Source organism: Quercus lobata, chromosome 7, assembly GCF_001633185.2.
Source record: "Quercus lobata isolate SW786 chromosome 7, ValleyOak3.0 Primary Assembly, whole genome shotgun sequence".
Taxonomy (NCBI): Eukaryota; Viridiplantae; Streptophyta; class Magnoliopsida; order Fagales; family Fagaceae; genus Quercus; species Quercus lobata.
Window position 1 is genome coordinate 38,839,297 of NC_044910.1, and position 15,664 is coordinate 38,854,960.

The 15,664-nt window shown below is 34.4% G+C and overlaps 3 protein-coding genes and 1 non-coding gene across 4 annotated transcripts; all 4 read right to left on the reverse strand.

Annotated features, from left to right (window-relative positions):
- Positions 1 to 668: 668 nt before the first annotated feature.
- LOC115952020 (transmembrane 9 superfamily member 4-like) lies at positions 669 to 1,906 on the reverse strand. The gene is made up of 4 exons (XM_031069119.1): positions 1,689 to 1,906; positions 1,543 to 1,586; positions 896 to 1,445; positions 669 to 783 (listed from the first exon to the last, which is right to left on the reverse strand). The coding sequence occupies exons 1-4, from the start codon at positions 1,904 to 1,906 to the stop codon at positions 669 to 671; spliced, it is 927 nt and encodes a 308-aa protein (XP_030924979.1).
- A 2,269-nt stretch (positions 1,907 to 4,175) lies between these two features.
- LOC115954365 lies at positions 4,176 to 4,336 on the reverse strand. The gene has a single exon (XR_004083902.1). It is a non-coding gene; the product is annotated as a U1 spliceosomal RNA (small nuclear RNA).
- A 250-nt stretch (positions 4,337 to 4,586) lies between these two features.
- Positions 4,587 to 9,289, reverse strand: LOC115954201 (transmembrane 9 superfamily member 5-like). The gene is made up of 7 exons (XM_031072111.1): positions 8,868 to 9,289; positions 8,176 to 8,219; positions 7,466 to 8,094; positions 7,217 to 7,354; positions 6,440 to 6,596; positions 5,862 to 6,346; positions 4,587 to 5,079 (listed from the first exon to the last, which is right to left on the reverse strand). The coding sequence occupies exons 3-7, from the start codon at positions 7,939 to 7,941 to the stop codon at positions 4,860 to 4,862; spliced, it is 1,476 nt and encodes a 491-aa protein (XP_030927971.1). The 5' UTR covers positions 7,942 to 8,094; positions 8,176 to 8,219; positions 8,868 to 9,289; the 3' UTR covers positions 4,587 to 4,859.
- Positions 9,290 to 10,585: 1,296 nt separating this feature from the next.
- Positions 10,586 to 13,551, reverse strand: LOC115952023. Its single transcript, XM_031069120.1, has 5 exons — positions 13,434 to 13,551; positions 12,156 to 12,361; positions 11,974 to 12,107; positions 11,262 to 11,503; positions 10,586 to 10,881 (listed from the first exon to the last, which is right to left on the reverse strand). Exons 1-5 carry the CDS (start codon positions 13,549 to 13,551, stop codon positions 10,586 to 10,588), a joined length of 996 nt encoding a protein of 331 aa, XP_030924980.1.
- Positions 13,552 to 15,664: the final 2,113 nt, after the last annotated feature.

Below are 15,664 nucleotides of genomic sequence, written 5' to 3' on the forward strand. Positions count from 1 at the left end.
ACAGAAAATACTGAGATACAGTACACGTTAATTTGAACCATTACCCTTCCATGTGGTGTGAAGCCAGAGTGGAATGAAGTAGCCTTGTACCCAGAAACCAATGATGTGAGAACATAACTCATGATGAGCCATATAAACAGGTTCTCATGATCGCAGGGATATAGGTGACCTGTATATGTCAAAACGAAGAGGATGCAAATTCTGCAAATGGAATTCTTAAGTGAACTATATTTACGATAGTGTGACATTTTAAAATTAGTGCCTATGAAAATTGAAAGTATATATGAAAATGAAATGTGCAGTTTAGGATGAAAGAAGCCATATGGCCCCTCTAGGGACACTAATAAATGTTGAAATCTCAATGTTGGGCTTGTTAGCATGTCCTTTTTTTTTTTTTTTTTTTTTTCCTAGAGTGACATTTTGTTGTCATAAGTTAATCATGTTGTTTTGTACTCATCAATTAATCATGTTGTTAAATTACTGATTCTTCCAAAAGTTTAAGCTATAAAAAATTGCTGAATTTAATCATTTAATTAACACATGTTATGCTAGAGTTTTGGTAGACTTAGAAAAAGACAATTGTTTGTGTCAGATATGTTTTAGTACGTACATTCATCATTGTATCCAAAAAATGAATTCAGAATTTACAAGCACATAGCAGATATGGCTTACATAATGAACTGCTGAGTTCCAACACCCAGAATGGCCCCAAGTAGGGACGAGTACCGAGGACATCTGCACGCATCACCATGACCAACCCCTGCGGCTTCTCCAAAAGAAATCCTGCAGTAGAAGTTGGTTTAATCATCATTAGCTGAATACAATGGCCTGCTTGAATGGAACTATACAACATATATAAGGAATGGAGAGATGGGAGTGATACCGAGTAAAATACTTTCTAAGGTATGTGTATGCCACAATCACTGCACAAAGCAACCCAAGCCAGATGCAGATGACGAAAGCTGTAGTAGCATAAGGCACATGATCATCTCCTCCAACGTGCTTCGACAAGTCACTGACCTCGTCTTGATTCTCTTGCTTGGATTCAAAATCTTCCCAGAAGACAGAATACGTGAAGTTGACTACTTTGATTTCAGAGTCCTTAGATATTTCCCCAGAAAAATCGTAGTGACCCATAACATATATAGCTTTCACTTTGTTTCCTAAGTAAAGGAAATGAAAGTCCAGGTGATTGATAAGATAAAGTCCAACTTGGTACTGGATTGGGGGGAACTCTAGATCCGAAGCATTAACTCCATCTTGCTCGTACATAGTTTCATTTGCGATGGCGTCCCTAAATTTCTCAACTTCTTCTCTGGTCAGATTTTTCTCACAAAGGAGCTTCCTTCTTGTTCCCATCTTGAACCTCAATTCATACCAAGTGTTGACATAGCAATCTCCTTCTAAAAGTTCTTGAAAGGATTTCTTTCTGTTGGGTATTGGATCTATATAAATAAAAAATGTCGGTTAGAAACTGCATAGGAATGATCTCTATGCCTAGAAAGTAGAAATTTTGGCACAATCCAAGAAAGTCATTCTTACCTCCAGGAGGGCAGAATGGCAAATCAAAATATGAATATGGCTCACTGCAAGTGCAAAAATAAAAAAGCTTGCAAATTAATATACAAGCATAATGGCAAAAAGTGATTCTTTTTTTGGCTTCAATGTGTATAATTTTCTCAAGAAACCAAACTGTTTCTTCAACAAAATCAAAATATTGATTACCATGGATCTCCTTGATAAGGACAAGCTTTGTTGGCGAAGAGCGGAATGTAATCACCTTCCTTGTATTCATCATCATCATCAATTCATCATCGCGATCTTCTTCAAAGGCGCATTTCTTTGAGTCCAAACAATTGCGAATGCCACAGTTGACAAAGCAACCAGTACCAGAACCAAGTAACATGTATTTAATAATCTACGAGCCATGGATTCTGTGTGATTGTGAGAGAGAGGGAGATTTTGAAGAGCTTGAGTATTTAGGAGGGAAAAGCTGTTAGAATTGGTTGCTTATATATATACTGTTGTTTTAGCGGGATAGTTGTTGTAGTTGTACATTTTTTCTTTTCTTTTTTTGAATCTAAGCCGTTGATCTTTTTTTGAATCTAAGCCGTTGATATTTTTTTAAATGAGATAGAAATTTTACCATAATATAATTTAAGAGTATATATATGTGTGAAATTCTTTTCTAAAAACTTGTACCCGACCATTTTCTCCCTCTACGTGGAGTAACTATCACACTAGAGTGTGCGATAATCATTGTATCTTTGTTATAAAATAGAAATGTAAATTTCATATAACACAATTGTTTTCACTTAACAATAGGGGTGCCTAGGGGCAGAGCTAAGGGGCCATGTTCCATAAAAAAATGGCCCCCCCCCCCCCCCCCCCCCCCCCACCCCCTCGACTTTTCACAACTCAATCTAATAGTGCTACTAAAGCTAAAGATTATCATGAATTATCTGTAAATACACTTCTTGGCCCCCTTGATCTAATGACTCTTCTCTTTAAATTCATTTGGGCCTCCAGAGTCTAGCCTCCTCAAACATTAAAACTGGTTTTTTAAAATATGATACAGATAACTCAAGAAAATAGCTCATTCATTGCTGATAACCCCTCCAAATAGAGATAAACAACTTTAACAAATCCCATATCAGCAACATTATCAACTAAAAAAAATTCCTTCGTAAATAAGGACTCCTATAAAAGAAAAAAAAAAAAAAACTTTAATATCTATAGACCACGGTTGGCTGAAAAAACCCAAATCTGATTAGAAAATAAGAAATCTTTTGCACTTCCAGATTCCACTAGACGACTGGTGCTCGCTGCTCCCTCCATATTAGTCATCAGTCTCTCTCTCTCTCTCTCTCTCTCTCTCTCTCTCTCTGTGTTTGAGTTTAACATGTTCGTCTGAACTGCATAAAACACCAAAACAGGACAGGGTTAAGCACAAAATTAGTGTTTTCTAGCTTGCATTTGCTAATGTTTTGACTTTTGGGTATTCTATTGTTTACAGCTTGCATTGCTAATAGTATATTATATTATTTTGTTTCTAGTTTTGATTAAACAGTGCTATTTGTTTTGTAGACTAAAGTCGTGTATATGTTTTTTGTTTTTAGAGCTTGCACTTTTGTTTTATATTTATGTATTGTTTATTTGATAATAAGGGTTTTAGTAATTATATTAAGTTATTGTTCAGTATAATTTTTTTGTTAATAGATGTGGAAGAAGTGAGGTTTGAATTACAGTAAGTTTGAAATTTAAGATTATATTTTAGCTTGAGGCTTGCCCCCTGAAAATAATTCCTAGCTCCGCCACTAGGGGTGTCCTTTTCGCCATGTAAGCTACATTATTTTTTCCGAGTAATATCTAAAAACTTAAAAATAATATTTATTGTTGCTAGCATTTCAATTCATTTGGTCCATCATACACATTGCTTGTAAAGAATTTTACAGATTATGGATTAAGTCCAATGGAGTTCATTATAGAATCATAAACCCTTGTCCAAGTGAAAATGACTTCCTATTTTCCTTAAATGGGTAAGAGCATTAGCATCAAATGTTCTAAAAAGATTCTATTTTCACATACCAAAAAGTTATTTTATTTATTTTAAAATTACTTTACAACTCACATCCCTTATTTTATCACATCACCCATTAAAATAAATTAAAAACATTCCTACCTTTTATTAAAAAAAAATCACCCCTCTCACAAGTAGCAGTGTCCCACCCTCCCACCGCGAACCCACCCCACCGCTGAACCCACCTACCAACACAAAGCAAAAAAAAACAAAAAACGGTGGCGGCAAAAGATTAGTGGCGGCTTGTGAGAGAGTAAGAGAGTAAGAGTGAGGCTGAGATAGAGAGAGAAGAGAGACGGGGGGAGAGACATGTGAGAGAAGAGAGTAATAGAATAAAAAATTAATTTTTAAGCATACGTATCCACACCATTCCAAAAACTGTTAATCTGGGAGTACCAAATGCCAGATAAGCATATCTGACCCTGGCTCTGACGTTGAGGTTATGTAGTACGTTGTTAGTGTTATTAACCCATTTTTACCAAAGGGCCGATAATGCGCGAAGCCCAGACCATATACCCGTTTTTTGTAGCGCCGTCTAATACAAGATCTTACAGAGGGCAGATAATGACGATAATTAACTTTTTGATAGATATTGATAGGGGCCGCGCGAACGCAGGCCCCCACTGCAACAAATTATGACGTAGGTTCCATCACTTGGACAGACCTTAAGCGAGCACCCCTCCGTAGTGCAATGGAAGTCACAAGCTTAGGCCATGGGCCTTTTTGATCACCCATTGACCCCGTCCAGGTAAGTAATTGTAATGAACCTCCTTGCTCTTATTTTATACACCCACTCGGTAGCCTCTCCACTTGTTTCTATTCCATGTGGGATAACGCCGCATAAGGTCGAAGCACACAGAAGCACCCTAGACCTTGTGTATTTTGGTCACTAGGATATATAATTTAATCCTCTCCTAGTAGATTTATACAAGCATCCCGATGCTGGGGTTTCAGTTAAAAGAATTACATGTCATGTGACAGATTCAGAATGAAAGCACAGAACAAATGAGTAGAATTGTTATTCCTACGCCGAGTGTGTTTGCAATGCAACATGATTGGTAAACGCCAGTCATCCAATTCCTGGACCGTGAATAACAATGTAGTTGTGGGTGAGGTCATGGATTTTGATTCCATGGTGTTCAGTTCTACTACTAAAAAATGAAAAATCTTGAAAAAAAATGATCACTAAGGCGGTAAGGCCTCCTCTTTTTCACTCAGGAAAATAACAAAAACAATGTGCTGCCTCTCTTTGGGTCAGCATTAGAAAGAATCGAGTTTTCTAGGCACGCTTCTTCAGGTCTAGGTCCACTTGACGGAACATAATTGATGAAGCATTGTAGCCAATGGTTCCAAGTATCAAGAAGACAGCGTAGAATATGCAAGCATTGTAGCCCAGGAACTCTAGCAGGTTCATTGAAATTCTGGCACTTGCTCTAGCATAGAAATAGAGACCATACGCAAACATGAAAATGGCAAGTGATCCCCCACAAAGCACAGATCTGCATTGTAGATAGACTTAGATAGATCAATAGATAGATATTGGATGAGAAGACATTAGTATATTGCATCATGGAAATAAAAGATTTGATTTTTCATCAAATTAGAAGCAGAAGCTTGAAAAGCATGACTTGAGCTTAAAACTGAATGAATTTAAACATGATTTGGGCTTCAAACTTTACTTTCAAATGTTGCAACCTTTCTTCTCAAAGAATTTAAATATGGTTTGAGCTTAAAACTGTACTTTAATCATGATCTGGTTTTGAAAGACAATGTTTCTTCTACATGAATTTAAACATGATTTGAGCTTAAAACTCTACTTTCAGATGTTGCAATGAGGGGCCAACTTGTAGATAGGGTTCTTTATTATAGTCAATAAGAAATACTCAAGAATAAAAGTTGTACTCTTCACTTAGTTCACTACTATGCAAACATATGCAACATAAGACTTGAATGGCTTACAAATTTGCATTAGCATGCTAAAGTAACAACTGATGGAAGTCATTTTTTGTATAACAACCATCAGAGGATGAAAATGTAGATGAGCATTTGGTAAGTTTTGGTATTTTTCTAGATAGAGTTTTAATTCTCTAGCATCGAGGTATATGCTAAGAGAATCAATAAGTATGTACAAAAAATTTCACAATTGTTTTTCACAACTGATTAGTGGTGGATTGTAATTGGTGTATAATAAAAGTGATGTCAATAGTGTTCCATGTGAAAGTGATGTTGCACTAATCATAATATTACGTCTCAATTTGTAACAAAGTTGTAAGAGAATTACCTCCACCACCATTGGTGATCTTTCTTGTACAGCTGATAGCGGGTGCATCCCATTCCCATTAACACAGTCACTATGATGACAATAATGAAGGCTGTCAACATAGTACCAAATGCACCACAAACTTTCAAATTGTACAAGCTTGCGTAAATATCATCCATCATGTAGAAGATGCATATGAAAGGCAGAAAGCCCCCAAAGAACATTTGAGCTGGTGTCTTCATGTACCAAGCTTGGTTAGGAATCTCACTTTGAAAGCGTATGGTGGAACAAGTTATACTAAATTCTTGTGGGGAAGAGTGCCCAGACATGCCACCCCAAGTTAGGAATCTGACAGTGGCTAACAAACTGAGAAAACATATGGCTAGAGTATAAATTTCTAGTAAAAGTGACACTCCTGTTGTAAACGCCTTTAATGTAATTATGGCAAGACATGTTAAGAACACTGGACCAGAGTACAGGGCCCCAGTTTGGTAAATACATTCTTTCTGCAAGAAAAATCATTGGCCACATAATTTAAACTGACAGAATATAGAATACTGAAATAATTAGATACTATATAAATTAATTATAATTATTACCAGTCCAAGTGGTGTGAAGCTAGAGTGGAATGAAGCAGCCTTGTATCCAGAAAACCATGATGTGAGACCATAACTCATGATGAGCCAAATAAACAGTCTCTTATGATTGCAGGGATATAGGTGACCTGTATATGCCAAGACGAAGAGGACGCAAATCCTGCAAATGGAATTCTTAAGTGAACTATATTTATGATAATATAACCTTTTAAAATTAATGCTTATGAAAATTTAAGAAAATTGAAATTGTTATGAGATTAAATTATTAATAGTATAGATTCAGGGAAAAAAAAAGTTATTAAAAGTATATATGAAACTCTAGGGACACTAATAAGCGATTATAAGCATCCTGCATTGCAGTCTTTTGAAATCTCAATGTTAGGCTTGTTAGCAGGTCATTTAATTGTGTCTATAGAATTTCTCGGAGTCTATATACTGAGTGAGGGAGCCTAATGTTAGCAAATATTTGAACCAATCAAAGGGTAGAGCAGATTTACCCATATGCATTGCATTCATATAGCTATTACGCAAAGACTACTGCCAGCATCTTTCCAAATAAAATCAGACCAAAAAACCCAAAATAGCCATAGACTCTCAACAAAAGAATGAATTACACTAAAAAAACCCAAAATAGCTATAGAGTCTCAACAAAAGAATGGATTACACCAAAAAAAAAAATCCAAAATAGCCACTAGAATTCAGATTTTTTTTTTTTTTTGGGGGGGTTGGGGGGGGCAGGGAATGAATTGAATTAACAAGCATATGGCAGATATGGCTTACATAATGAACAGTTGAGTTCCAACACCCAGAATGGCCCCAAGTAGGGACGAGTACCGAGGACATCTGCACGCATTACTATGAATAACCCCTGTAGCTCTTGTAGCTTCTACCGATACATGTCCATAAACAAAAGAAATCCTGCAGTAGAAGTTGATTTATAATCATCATTAGCTGAATACATGTCATTGCAATGTCCTGCTTGGAAGTAGGAACTATACAACAGAAGGAATGTAGAGATGGGAGTGATACCGATCAAAGTACTCTCTAAGATATAGCACAATCTTTATATAAAGCAACAGAAGCCAGCCGTAAATGGCAATAGCAGTAGCAAAAGGGCTAGGATTCGCTCCTCCAACTTGCTCCAAAAAGAGGATTGCCCGGCCCCGATTAGTTATCTTGAATAGTTCTTTCAAATAGTCTCTGACCCTGCTCGGAATCTCTTGCTTGGATTCATATTCTTCCCAGAAGACAGAATAAGTGAAGTTGACTTTGATTTCGGTGTCCTCAGTTATATCCACAGCAGATTCATAGTCACCCAAAACATCTATTTCTTTCACTTTGTTTCCTTCGTACTGAGGATAAAAGTGCAGGTGATTGATAAGAAAATACCTACGCCTGTTATCACCATTTTTCGGGTACAATGACTGTGAGCTATCTCCTCCAACGTACTCTGACAAGTGAATGTTATCGTAGTACATAAAGTACACTGTTTTTTGCAATGGCATCCCTAAATTTCGCAACTTCTTCTCTGGTCAGATTTTTCTCACAAAGGAGTTTCCTTGTTGTTCCCATCTTGAACCTCAATTCATACTGAGTGTTGTCATAGCAATCCCCTGCTAAAAGTTCTTGAAAGGATTTCTTTCTGTTGGGTATTGGATCTATATATAAATCGAAAATGTCGATTGGAAAGTGCATATATAGGAATGAATTAACCAACCGTACAAGAAAGTTATTCTTACCTCCAGGAGAGCAGAATGGCAAATCAAAATATGAATATGCCTCACTGCAAGTGAAAAAAAGAAGAAGCAAAACTAAAAATTAATATGCAAACAGAGATGCATCAAGTTCATAAGGTCAAAATATGAATTCATTATAACCAACTCAAAGATTGAGTAGAAAGTATTTTTTCTTTTGATTATTTCAGGCATTCACCAAATGAATACACAAACTTTCAGAACAAAATTAGACCAGTGATGATCTAATCTAATCGAATTGAATTTTATTATTTTCGCTCACTAACAAACAATAAACAAATGATTTACTTAAGATTATTGTTTTCTTTTCTTGTGATTATTTTCTCAAGCAACCAAACGGTATCTGAAACAATAATCAAAATATTGAGACCTAAAATTTCATTACTTTTAACCAGGAAAATCGAAGTCCACTCAGCTTTACTTATTTTTTCAAGCAACCAAACGGTTTCTAAAACAAAATCAAAATATTGAGACCAAGAATTTCATTACTTTTAACCAGAAAAATCAAAGTCTACTCTACTTTTTCAAAAACCAAAGTAAAGCTCAAAACATAGAGAATGATAGGTAGATTAAATCAAAAGAATCAGAAACACATTCAAATTCACATAGAAGATCGATGATTAGAAAACGTTGAAGAGATGAGATTTTTCAAAGAGAAATGGAAAAAAATGAATTACCATGGATCTCCTAGATAAGGAGAAGCTGTGCTGGCGAAGAAAGGAATGTAATCACCTTCCTTGTATTCTTCCGTTGAAGGCGCATTTCTTTGAGTCCAAACAGTTGCGAATGCCAAAGTTGACAGAGAAACCAGTACCAGAACCAAGAAACCAGTATCAGCCATGGATTCTCTGCGATTCTGAGAGAGAGATTTTGAAGAGCTTGAATATTTAGGAGGGAAAAGCTGTTAGAATTGGTTGCTTATATATACTATTTCTTTTTTATTGAATCTAAACCGTTGATCTTTTAGATGGAGTTAATCAGAAATTTTGGAAGGTGAATGATGGACTCGGATAATGTTGCACTGGCGGGTAGTTAGTTATTTTGCAAGACAGAATTAGTCAGGGGAAGCGATGGAGCCACAGCCTGGTGAAATTACTATCCCATGCTAGGACAGACTTGGAATTTTAAACTAACGGGACTGAAGTATAAAGAAAAAAGAAAAAAGAAAAAAGAAAAAGAAAAGAAAAAAAAAAAACTCCAGATAGGTATTATATCTTATATAGTATTAAAAAATTATACATATACAAAATTATTGTTTCTAAATACATTTAGATGCAATCATATACCAATAAAGACAAAAACAAAAACAAAATAATGTTTTTTTTTAATACAAGTAGTGGCGGAGCCATATTGAGACCGGAGAGGGCCTTGGCTCCCCCAAAAATTTTGGAAAAAAAAAAAAAAGGAAATATATATATTTTTGGAATTATCCTAATTAATTTGAAAATTTTTAAAGAACCCTTATCATTTTGGCTCCCTATATCCGATAATATGCATATATAGATTTAAGAAAGTCAAAAAATAAATATAACTTTTATTTAAATAGAATACAATCCAATTAGTGATAAATATATATGTCAAAAAAATTACAATAATTAGACATTTTGCATCTTTAAAATGAATACATAAGTATTTTAACAATTACCTCAACAAATAAAAGGGAATTTTTTATTTAAATTTTCATCCCATTGCCTCAACGCATTGCTTAACTTGCACCACAATAGTAGAAAATTAAAAGGTTAGAGGCTTTGTTGATCTACCACACAATTGCAAAACATTTTGATCAGTGCTCACACAGGTCTCTCTCTCTCTCTCTCTGAGGCTTTGTTGATCTACCACACAATTGCAAAACATTTTGATCAGTGCTCACACAGGTCTCTCTCTCTCTCTCTCTCTCTCTCTCTCTCTCTCTGTGTTTGCCTTTCTTCTTCTTTTTTCTTTCTAGTTCTTCTCTCCTTTAGGCTACACTGCTGCAATTCTGTGACTTACAATGTAAAAACTAACAAAGCTTCCATGTGAATAATAATAGCATACTAGTCTAGACAAGATAGACAAGGTTCCTCAAGCTTCCGTGTAGGCCCCTGTGTGGCTGTGCCCCTGACCCACTTTGTTAAACTTTCCCAGTTATGAGGTAATGCACTTTTCTTTTCATTTGTGGGTCCCCTATGTGTGTTTAATTACAATATTGCCATTGAGTTGTGAGTTATGGAAACTGAAAACAATCAAAATGTGTTTTCAGTTTCCATAACACATAACTCAAAAATCAGAGAATTGAGTGATGGAAACAGAGCTATTGTTTGCCAAACGGACAATGAGCTATGGGTCCCACCATTTTTGAGTTATGAGTTATGAAAACAGAGAATTGAGTTATGGAAATCACTCATTCAAACAGCCTTTAAGTCTCATGCTTCCCTGTGTTCACTAACTTTTCAGCAAGTTCACTAACTCCTTGAAGCTCTAAAAACAAGTCATTGTTACACATATCAAAAATGTAATTCTGAAGTTGAGAGTCAAGTGCCAAGATATCTGTCCCAAGAAAATCAGATGGATAGAACTTTGCTAGACGTATCAAATTTTCCTTATCAAAAGCTACAAATGAATCTCTTGGATTCAAGCAAGCCATACAAAGTAGCAAATCGGTATTCGCCTCTGAAAAACGGTTGTTAAGCTCTTGAAGTTGCATATCTATGACTGTATAGAATAGCTCAACACGATAATGATGTAAATTTGTATTTTGTTGGGTGCGTCGCGGCCTCCCACTAACTACAAATATTTCATCCATGTTCAAGATAGGAATATCATGTGTGGCACAAAATGAAGACACTTTAGTCAATAAAGATATCTATTCATCATCTCTCATCATTTGCAATTGTTGTTTAGACACTTTAACAAGATCCATAGCATTTACTATATCTTGATTTTTTTTTTTTTTTTTTTTTTTTTTTGCAATGCTATTGACAACTCATTTGTGATCCCTAAAATGTTTTTCATCAAATGTAGAGTAAAGACAAATTTAAAAGATAGAATTGACTTCATAATAGATCGAGCTTCAACTTTTTGGTTGGAGAGACCATCTTCTTCAATAATCTCAAGTACATCAACAATAGCAGAGAATATCAAAATCAAGTTGAGAATAGTCCCATAATATGATCCCCAACGTGTATTACCAGGACGTTTAAAATTTGTCTCTTGATTCAAACCTTGCCCACTTCTACGTACACCATTCTCTAAATCTTCTTTAATTTTGGCAAATTGTGCATCTCGAAGAGCATTTCTTCTCTTACAAGAGCCTCCAACAACAGTTACTAAATTACTAACCACATAAAAAAATTTAGCAATGTTAATGTGATTTTTAGTAACGGCAACAAGTATCAATTGAAGTTGATGAGCAAAACAATGGACATAAAATGTTGACTTATTCTTTTTCAAAATTAAAGTTTTGAGACCATTGATATCAACTTGCATATTATTAGCCCCGTCATAACCTTGCCCACGTAGTTTCGATAAACTCAAATTATGTTCACAAAGTTAACATTCAATAGCATATTTGAGTAACAAAGCGGTAGTACTTGCTACATGTACAATACCAAGGAACCACTTTATAATAATCCTTTTTTTGTTCACATAACAAAGAACGAGGGCCATTTGCTCTTTCACTGAGATATCACGCGACTCATCAATTAATATTGAAAAGAACCTATTGTCAAGATCCTTGATAATGGCTTTGGATGTTTCACATGCAATTGCATTCACAATGTCTTTTGAATATCATGGTGGGTAAACTTGCAATTTTTTGGAGCTTTTTGCAACAATTCATTGATAGATTCATTGTGATCCTCCAAAAATTGTAGAAGCTGAAGGGAATTTCCTTTATCACTTGAACCTTGAGATTCATCGTGACCGCGAAAAGCTAATCCCTGATATAAAAGGAATCTTATGCAATCAACTATTGCATTTAATTGAACCTGATATTCAATTTTATCTTGATTTGATTGCTTAACTAAAACACTTTGAATGTGTTGCTTTTCCTTCATTAGATCTTCACTCTTCTTGACAGCTTGGTTATGAGCACCATTAACTCCTCCAACATGGGAATTTAACTTCTTTTTCTTATTCCAAAGTTTGAATCCCTTCATTACAAAAGTCTCACCTCCTCCTTGCTTACCAACATCTTGCCCAAATAGGTAGCAATATAAACAAAATACTGCATCCTTGTCTATACTATATTCCAACCACTTTCTATTTACATACCTTTCGGATCTAAATCGACGGGGTTTTCCAGAAAAATATGATAGAGGGTAATCATCAAGGTTTTGGAAAACAGGTTGACAAGGGCCTTTTTGTAAATAATATCTTCTTATTTCATCATGATTATTAGGATGATAAGATGATATATTTTCTCGTAGCCTAAGATCTGAAGGAAGATTTTTTAAGTTAAAGTCAACACTAATTCGCTTAGAAGATGAAGATGAATCTTGCACATGAGATGAATCTTGGGTACGTGGTTTTCTTATTAAATATTTGTTCATAATTCTAGTAAAAGAATAAACAATAAAATATAAGTTCATTTGAAATATTAATAAAATTATTAATTATTGTTGTTTAGTTGTTTCATTAATTTGTTTGTCTTTTATAAACTATAATTTGTTATATTGTTGTTTCATTAATTATAAAATTATTAATTGTTATTTAACCTAACATAGTAACATAATTTAATTTGTTTGTCTTTTATAATCTATTTGTTAATTAAATTATTAATTATTGTTTATTAGTTGCTTCCCCCAATTAATTATTAGTTAATTAAATGATTGTTTATTAGTTTTACTACTGCACTAGAACACAGCCACACACCTCATATGCATTCACCCCAACCCCATGCCCCCATCCACCCCCGAATTCAATAGACAAGCCCTAATGCCCCATGGCCCCCAATCACAAGACTAGAGCCAATTAGATGAAGCCAATTAATTGTATCTCACGATTCTTACCAAAAGACACCAACACCAACACTAAAAGACAAGTAATTGTATCTCACCAACACCAAAACCAACGGATAAAGCCAAAGCAAATATTAATAAAGTTATAAATAAAGCTAAGCAAAAGCAACAGACAATCACAGTGACAAATAGAGAATCAGATAAAGTCTTAAAGAGAGAGAGAGAGAGAGAGAGTCTCATTTCATAATTTCATTTCACTTTCATTCTTCAGATAAAGAGAGAGAGACTGAGACAGAGATGAAATACCTTGAGGTTGATGGAGCACTGGAGCAAGGAGGCTTGAGGTTGAGGGGTGGTGTTGTGGGGCACTAGGCAACACGTCGAGGCAAGGAAGACCGATCTCCGATCCGATGTGTTCTGCCATTCTGGAGCTTGAGTTTGAGGCCCAATTTGGCAATCTCCTTCTCCAATCCATTGGCTTGGCAGACTGCTGTTTTAGAGCTTTCAGTATATTGGGTTAGGTTTTTTTTTTTTTTTTTTTTTTTTTTTTTTTTTTTTTCCTTTAGGTTAGGTTTCTTTCTTTCTTCAACATCTATTAGAGTTTGGTTGCACTGTCTGTTGGTTTATGATTTTAGTATATTAGGTTTTTGGTTTTGGTTTGTTTTTTTTTTTCTTTTTTTTTTTTTGGAGAATTCGTGGGTTTGCTACCTATAATTTGTTGGGTTTGCTTTACCTTGTTTTTTTCTTTAGATTGGGTTCGCTTTACCGATTGATGTTGGGCTTTTTTTCCCAGGTGGGCTTGCTCTGTTACAATTTTTATTTATTTATTTATTTAGATTTTAGTTCAAAATTTTTTTTGGGCTTTTTTTTTTTTTTTGCTTGAAAGTAGAACAAATAAATTTTTATTTTATTTTATTATTTGAGGGTGTTCCTAATTTTTTTTAAAGGGTAAACAAATAATAAAAAAATTAATTATTATTATTATATATATATATTTTTTAGGTCAGGGTGTTCTTGGGAACACCCAGGACTGAATGTGGCGCCGCCACTGGATGAAAAGGCATTAGTATATTGCTTCATGGAAATAAAAGAACTAATCAAGTATAAGAGACTTGGTTACAAATTACTCCTTGTAAAAATAAGATGGAGAATGGGATAATGAGTTTCAATACTTACAAGTTGCCTGTGTGACTTATCGTCAAACATTAACTTTGGTTTACTCTAGTTTTGAAGGACTTCTTTATATTATATGATGTGTCAGTTTGGCTAGATTATATTGCAATTTACAACTATAAGTTTGGGTAATTTTGATTTTCCCCTCTAACATGGCATAGTGCATGAGCTTACCATTAAATATAATGCCACATTAGCTCAAAACGATGTTGTTGTGAATAAATCAATTGAATCTTGGAATTATGGTTTATTGAGTCACCATCATATTTAAATTTAATTAAATCTTTCACAGTATTTCCATCAATCTATGATTTTTGATATCTCTCTATGATTTTCGATATTTCTCTCAATCAATTCAATCTTCTTCGTTTTTGGCCAAATTTAGCTATTAATGATAAATTTTTTTTTTTTTTTTTTATATAAATAAATTTAAGGTTCTTTTGATTAATAATTCAGAAGGCCATTTTGATTGAGTGGAGTTAGTTTATGCAATAGAAAAGTAGCTGCCTTGATTGGGAAATCCTCGACATAGCAAATACAGACGCGCAATATTTATTTCTTGACTTGAAGTTTCTAAGAGCTAACCCATGATTGGGGCTAGGTGAGTTTGGTCCCCTTCTTTGCAATTGTGTGGGTGGCTCCCCTTCTTTGGAAGTCGCCATTAAGGAGTTGTCTTCACTGAAATATCAAAGGACCATGACTTCTCTGAACCTTTTTTGCATAGACTGACTCCAGTCAATACGGCCATCAGTCTATTCTTAATCCTAAGTGAATTCTATTTTTGAATGAACATAACACTATATAAGCAATCAAGAGACTTTATTACAAAGTCCTTGTAAAAGTAAGATGGAGGGTGGTGGTAATGAGTTCAATACTTTCATAGGTTGCCCCTGTGACTTATAGTCAAACATTAACTTTAGTTTGTTTATTATTTATGAAATTTTGTTTATTTTAGTTTTTGAAGGACTTCTTTAGATTATGTGATTTTTTAATTTGGCTAGACTAAATAAAAAGTTACACTCTTAAGTTGATTTGTCAATTTGGCTAGACTAAATTGTAATTTACACTATTAAATTTGAAAATTTTAAATTTTATCTTCTAAAGTTTCAAAAATTTTAATTTGCACCCCTAACATTGCATAGTGTTTGGAATAAGACCCCTCTGCCCCTATTCATGGATGAGGCAACCATTAAATGTCACATTACCTAAGAATGATATGATTTTGAATAAATTAATTAAATCTTGGAATTGTAGTTATGGAGTTACCATCATATTTAACTTCAATCAAATCTTGAATAGTATATCCAACAACCTTGATTATATAATTTTTGACATTCTTAATCAATTCAATATTCTTTGCTTTT

What these genes read in the sequence shown, in the direction of transcription:
- LOC115952023 (XM_031069120.1), bottom strand. Translation starts at nt 13,551, where the DNA reads ATGGCAGAACACATCGGATCGGAGATCGGTCTTCCTTGCCTCGACGTG. An exon ending in AGTGCTCCATCAACCTCAAG is followed by an intron (nt 12,362 to 13,433) that starts GTATTTCATCTC and finishes TATTTGGGCAAG; the next exon opens with ATGTTGGTAAGCAAGGAGGA. An exon ending in AAGATAAAATTGAATATCAG is followed by an intron (nt 12,108 to 12,155) that starts GTTCAATTAAAT and finishes CTTTTATATCAG; the next exon opens with GGATTAGCTTTTCGCGGTCA.
- LOC115954201 (XM_031072111.1), bottom strand. Translation starts at nt 7,941, where the DNA reads ATGCCATTGCAAAAAACAGTGTACTTTATGTACTACGATAACATTCAC. An exon ending in CTTAGAGAGTACTTTGATCG is followed by an intron (nt 7,355 to 7,465) that starts GTATCACTCCCA and finishes CTTCTACTGCAG; the next exon opens with GATTTCTTTTGTTTATGGAC. An exon ending in GATCACCAATGGTGGTGGAG is followed by an intron (nt 5,080 to 5,861) that starts GTAATTCTCTTA and finishes TCTACAATGCAG; the next exon opens with ATCTGTGCTTTGTGGGGGAT.
- LOC115952020 (XM_031069119.1), bottom strand. Translation starts at nt 1,906, where the DNA reads ATGTTACTTGGTTCTGGTACTGGTTGCTTTGTCAACTGTGGCATTCGC. An exon ending in GCCATTCTGCCCTCCTGGAG is followed by an intron (nt 1,446 to 1,542) that starts GTAAGAATGACT and finishes TTATTTATATAG; the next exon opens with ATCCAATACCCAACAGAAAG. An exon ending in GCATACACATACCTTAGAAA is followed by an intron (nt 784 to 895) that starts GTATTTTACTCG and finishes CTTCTACTGCAG; the next exon opens with GATTTCTTTTGGAGAAGCCG.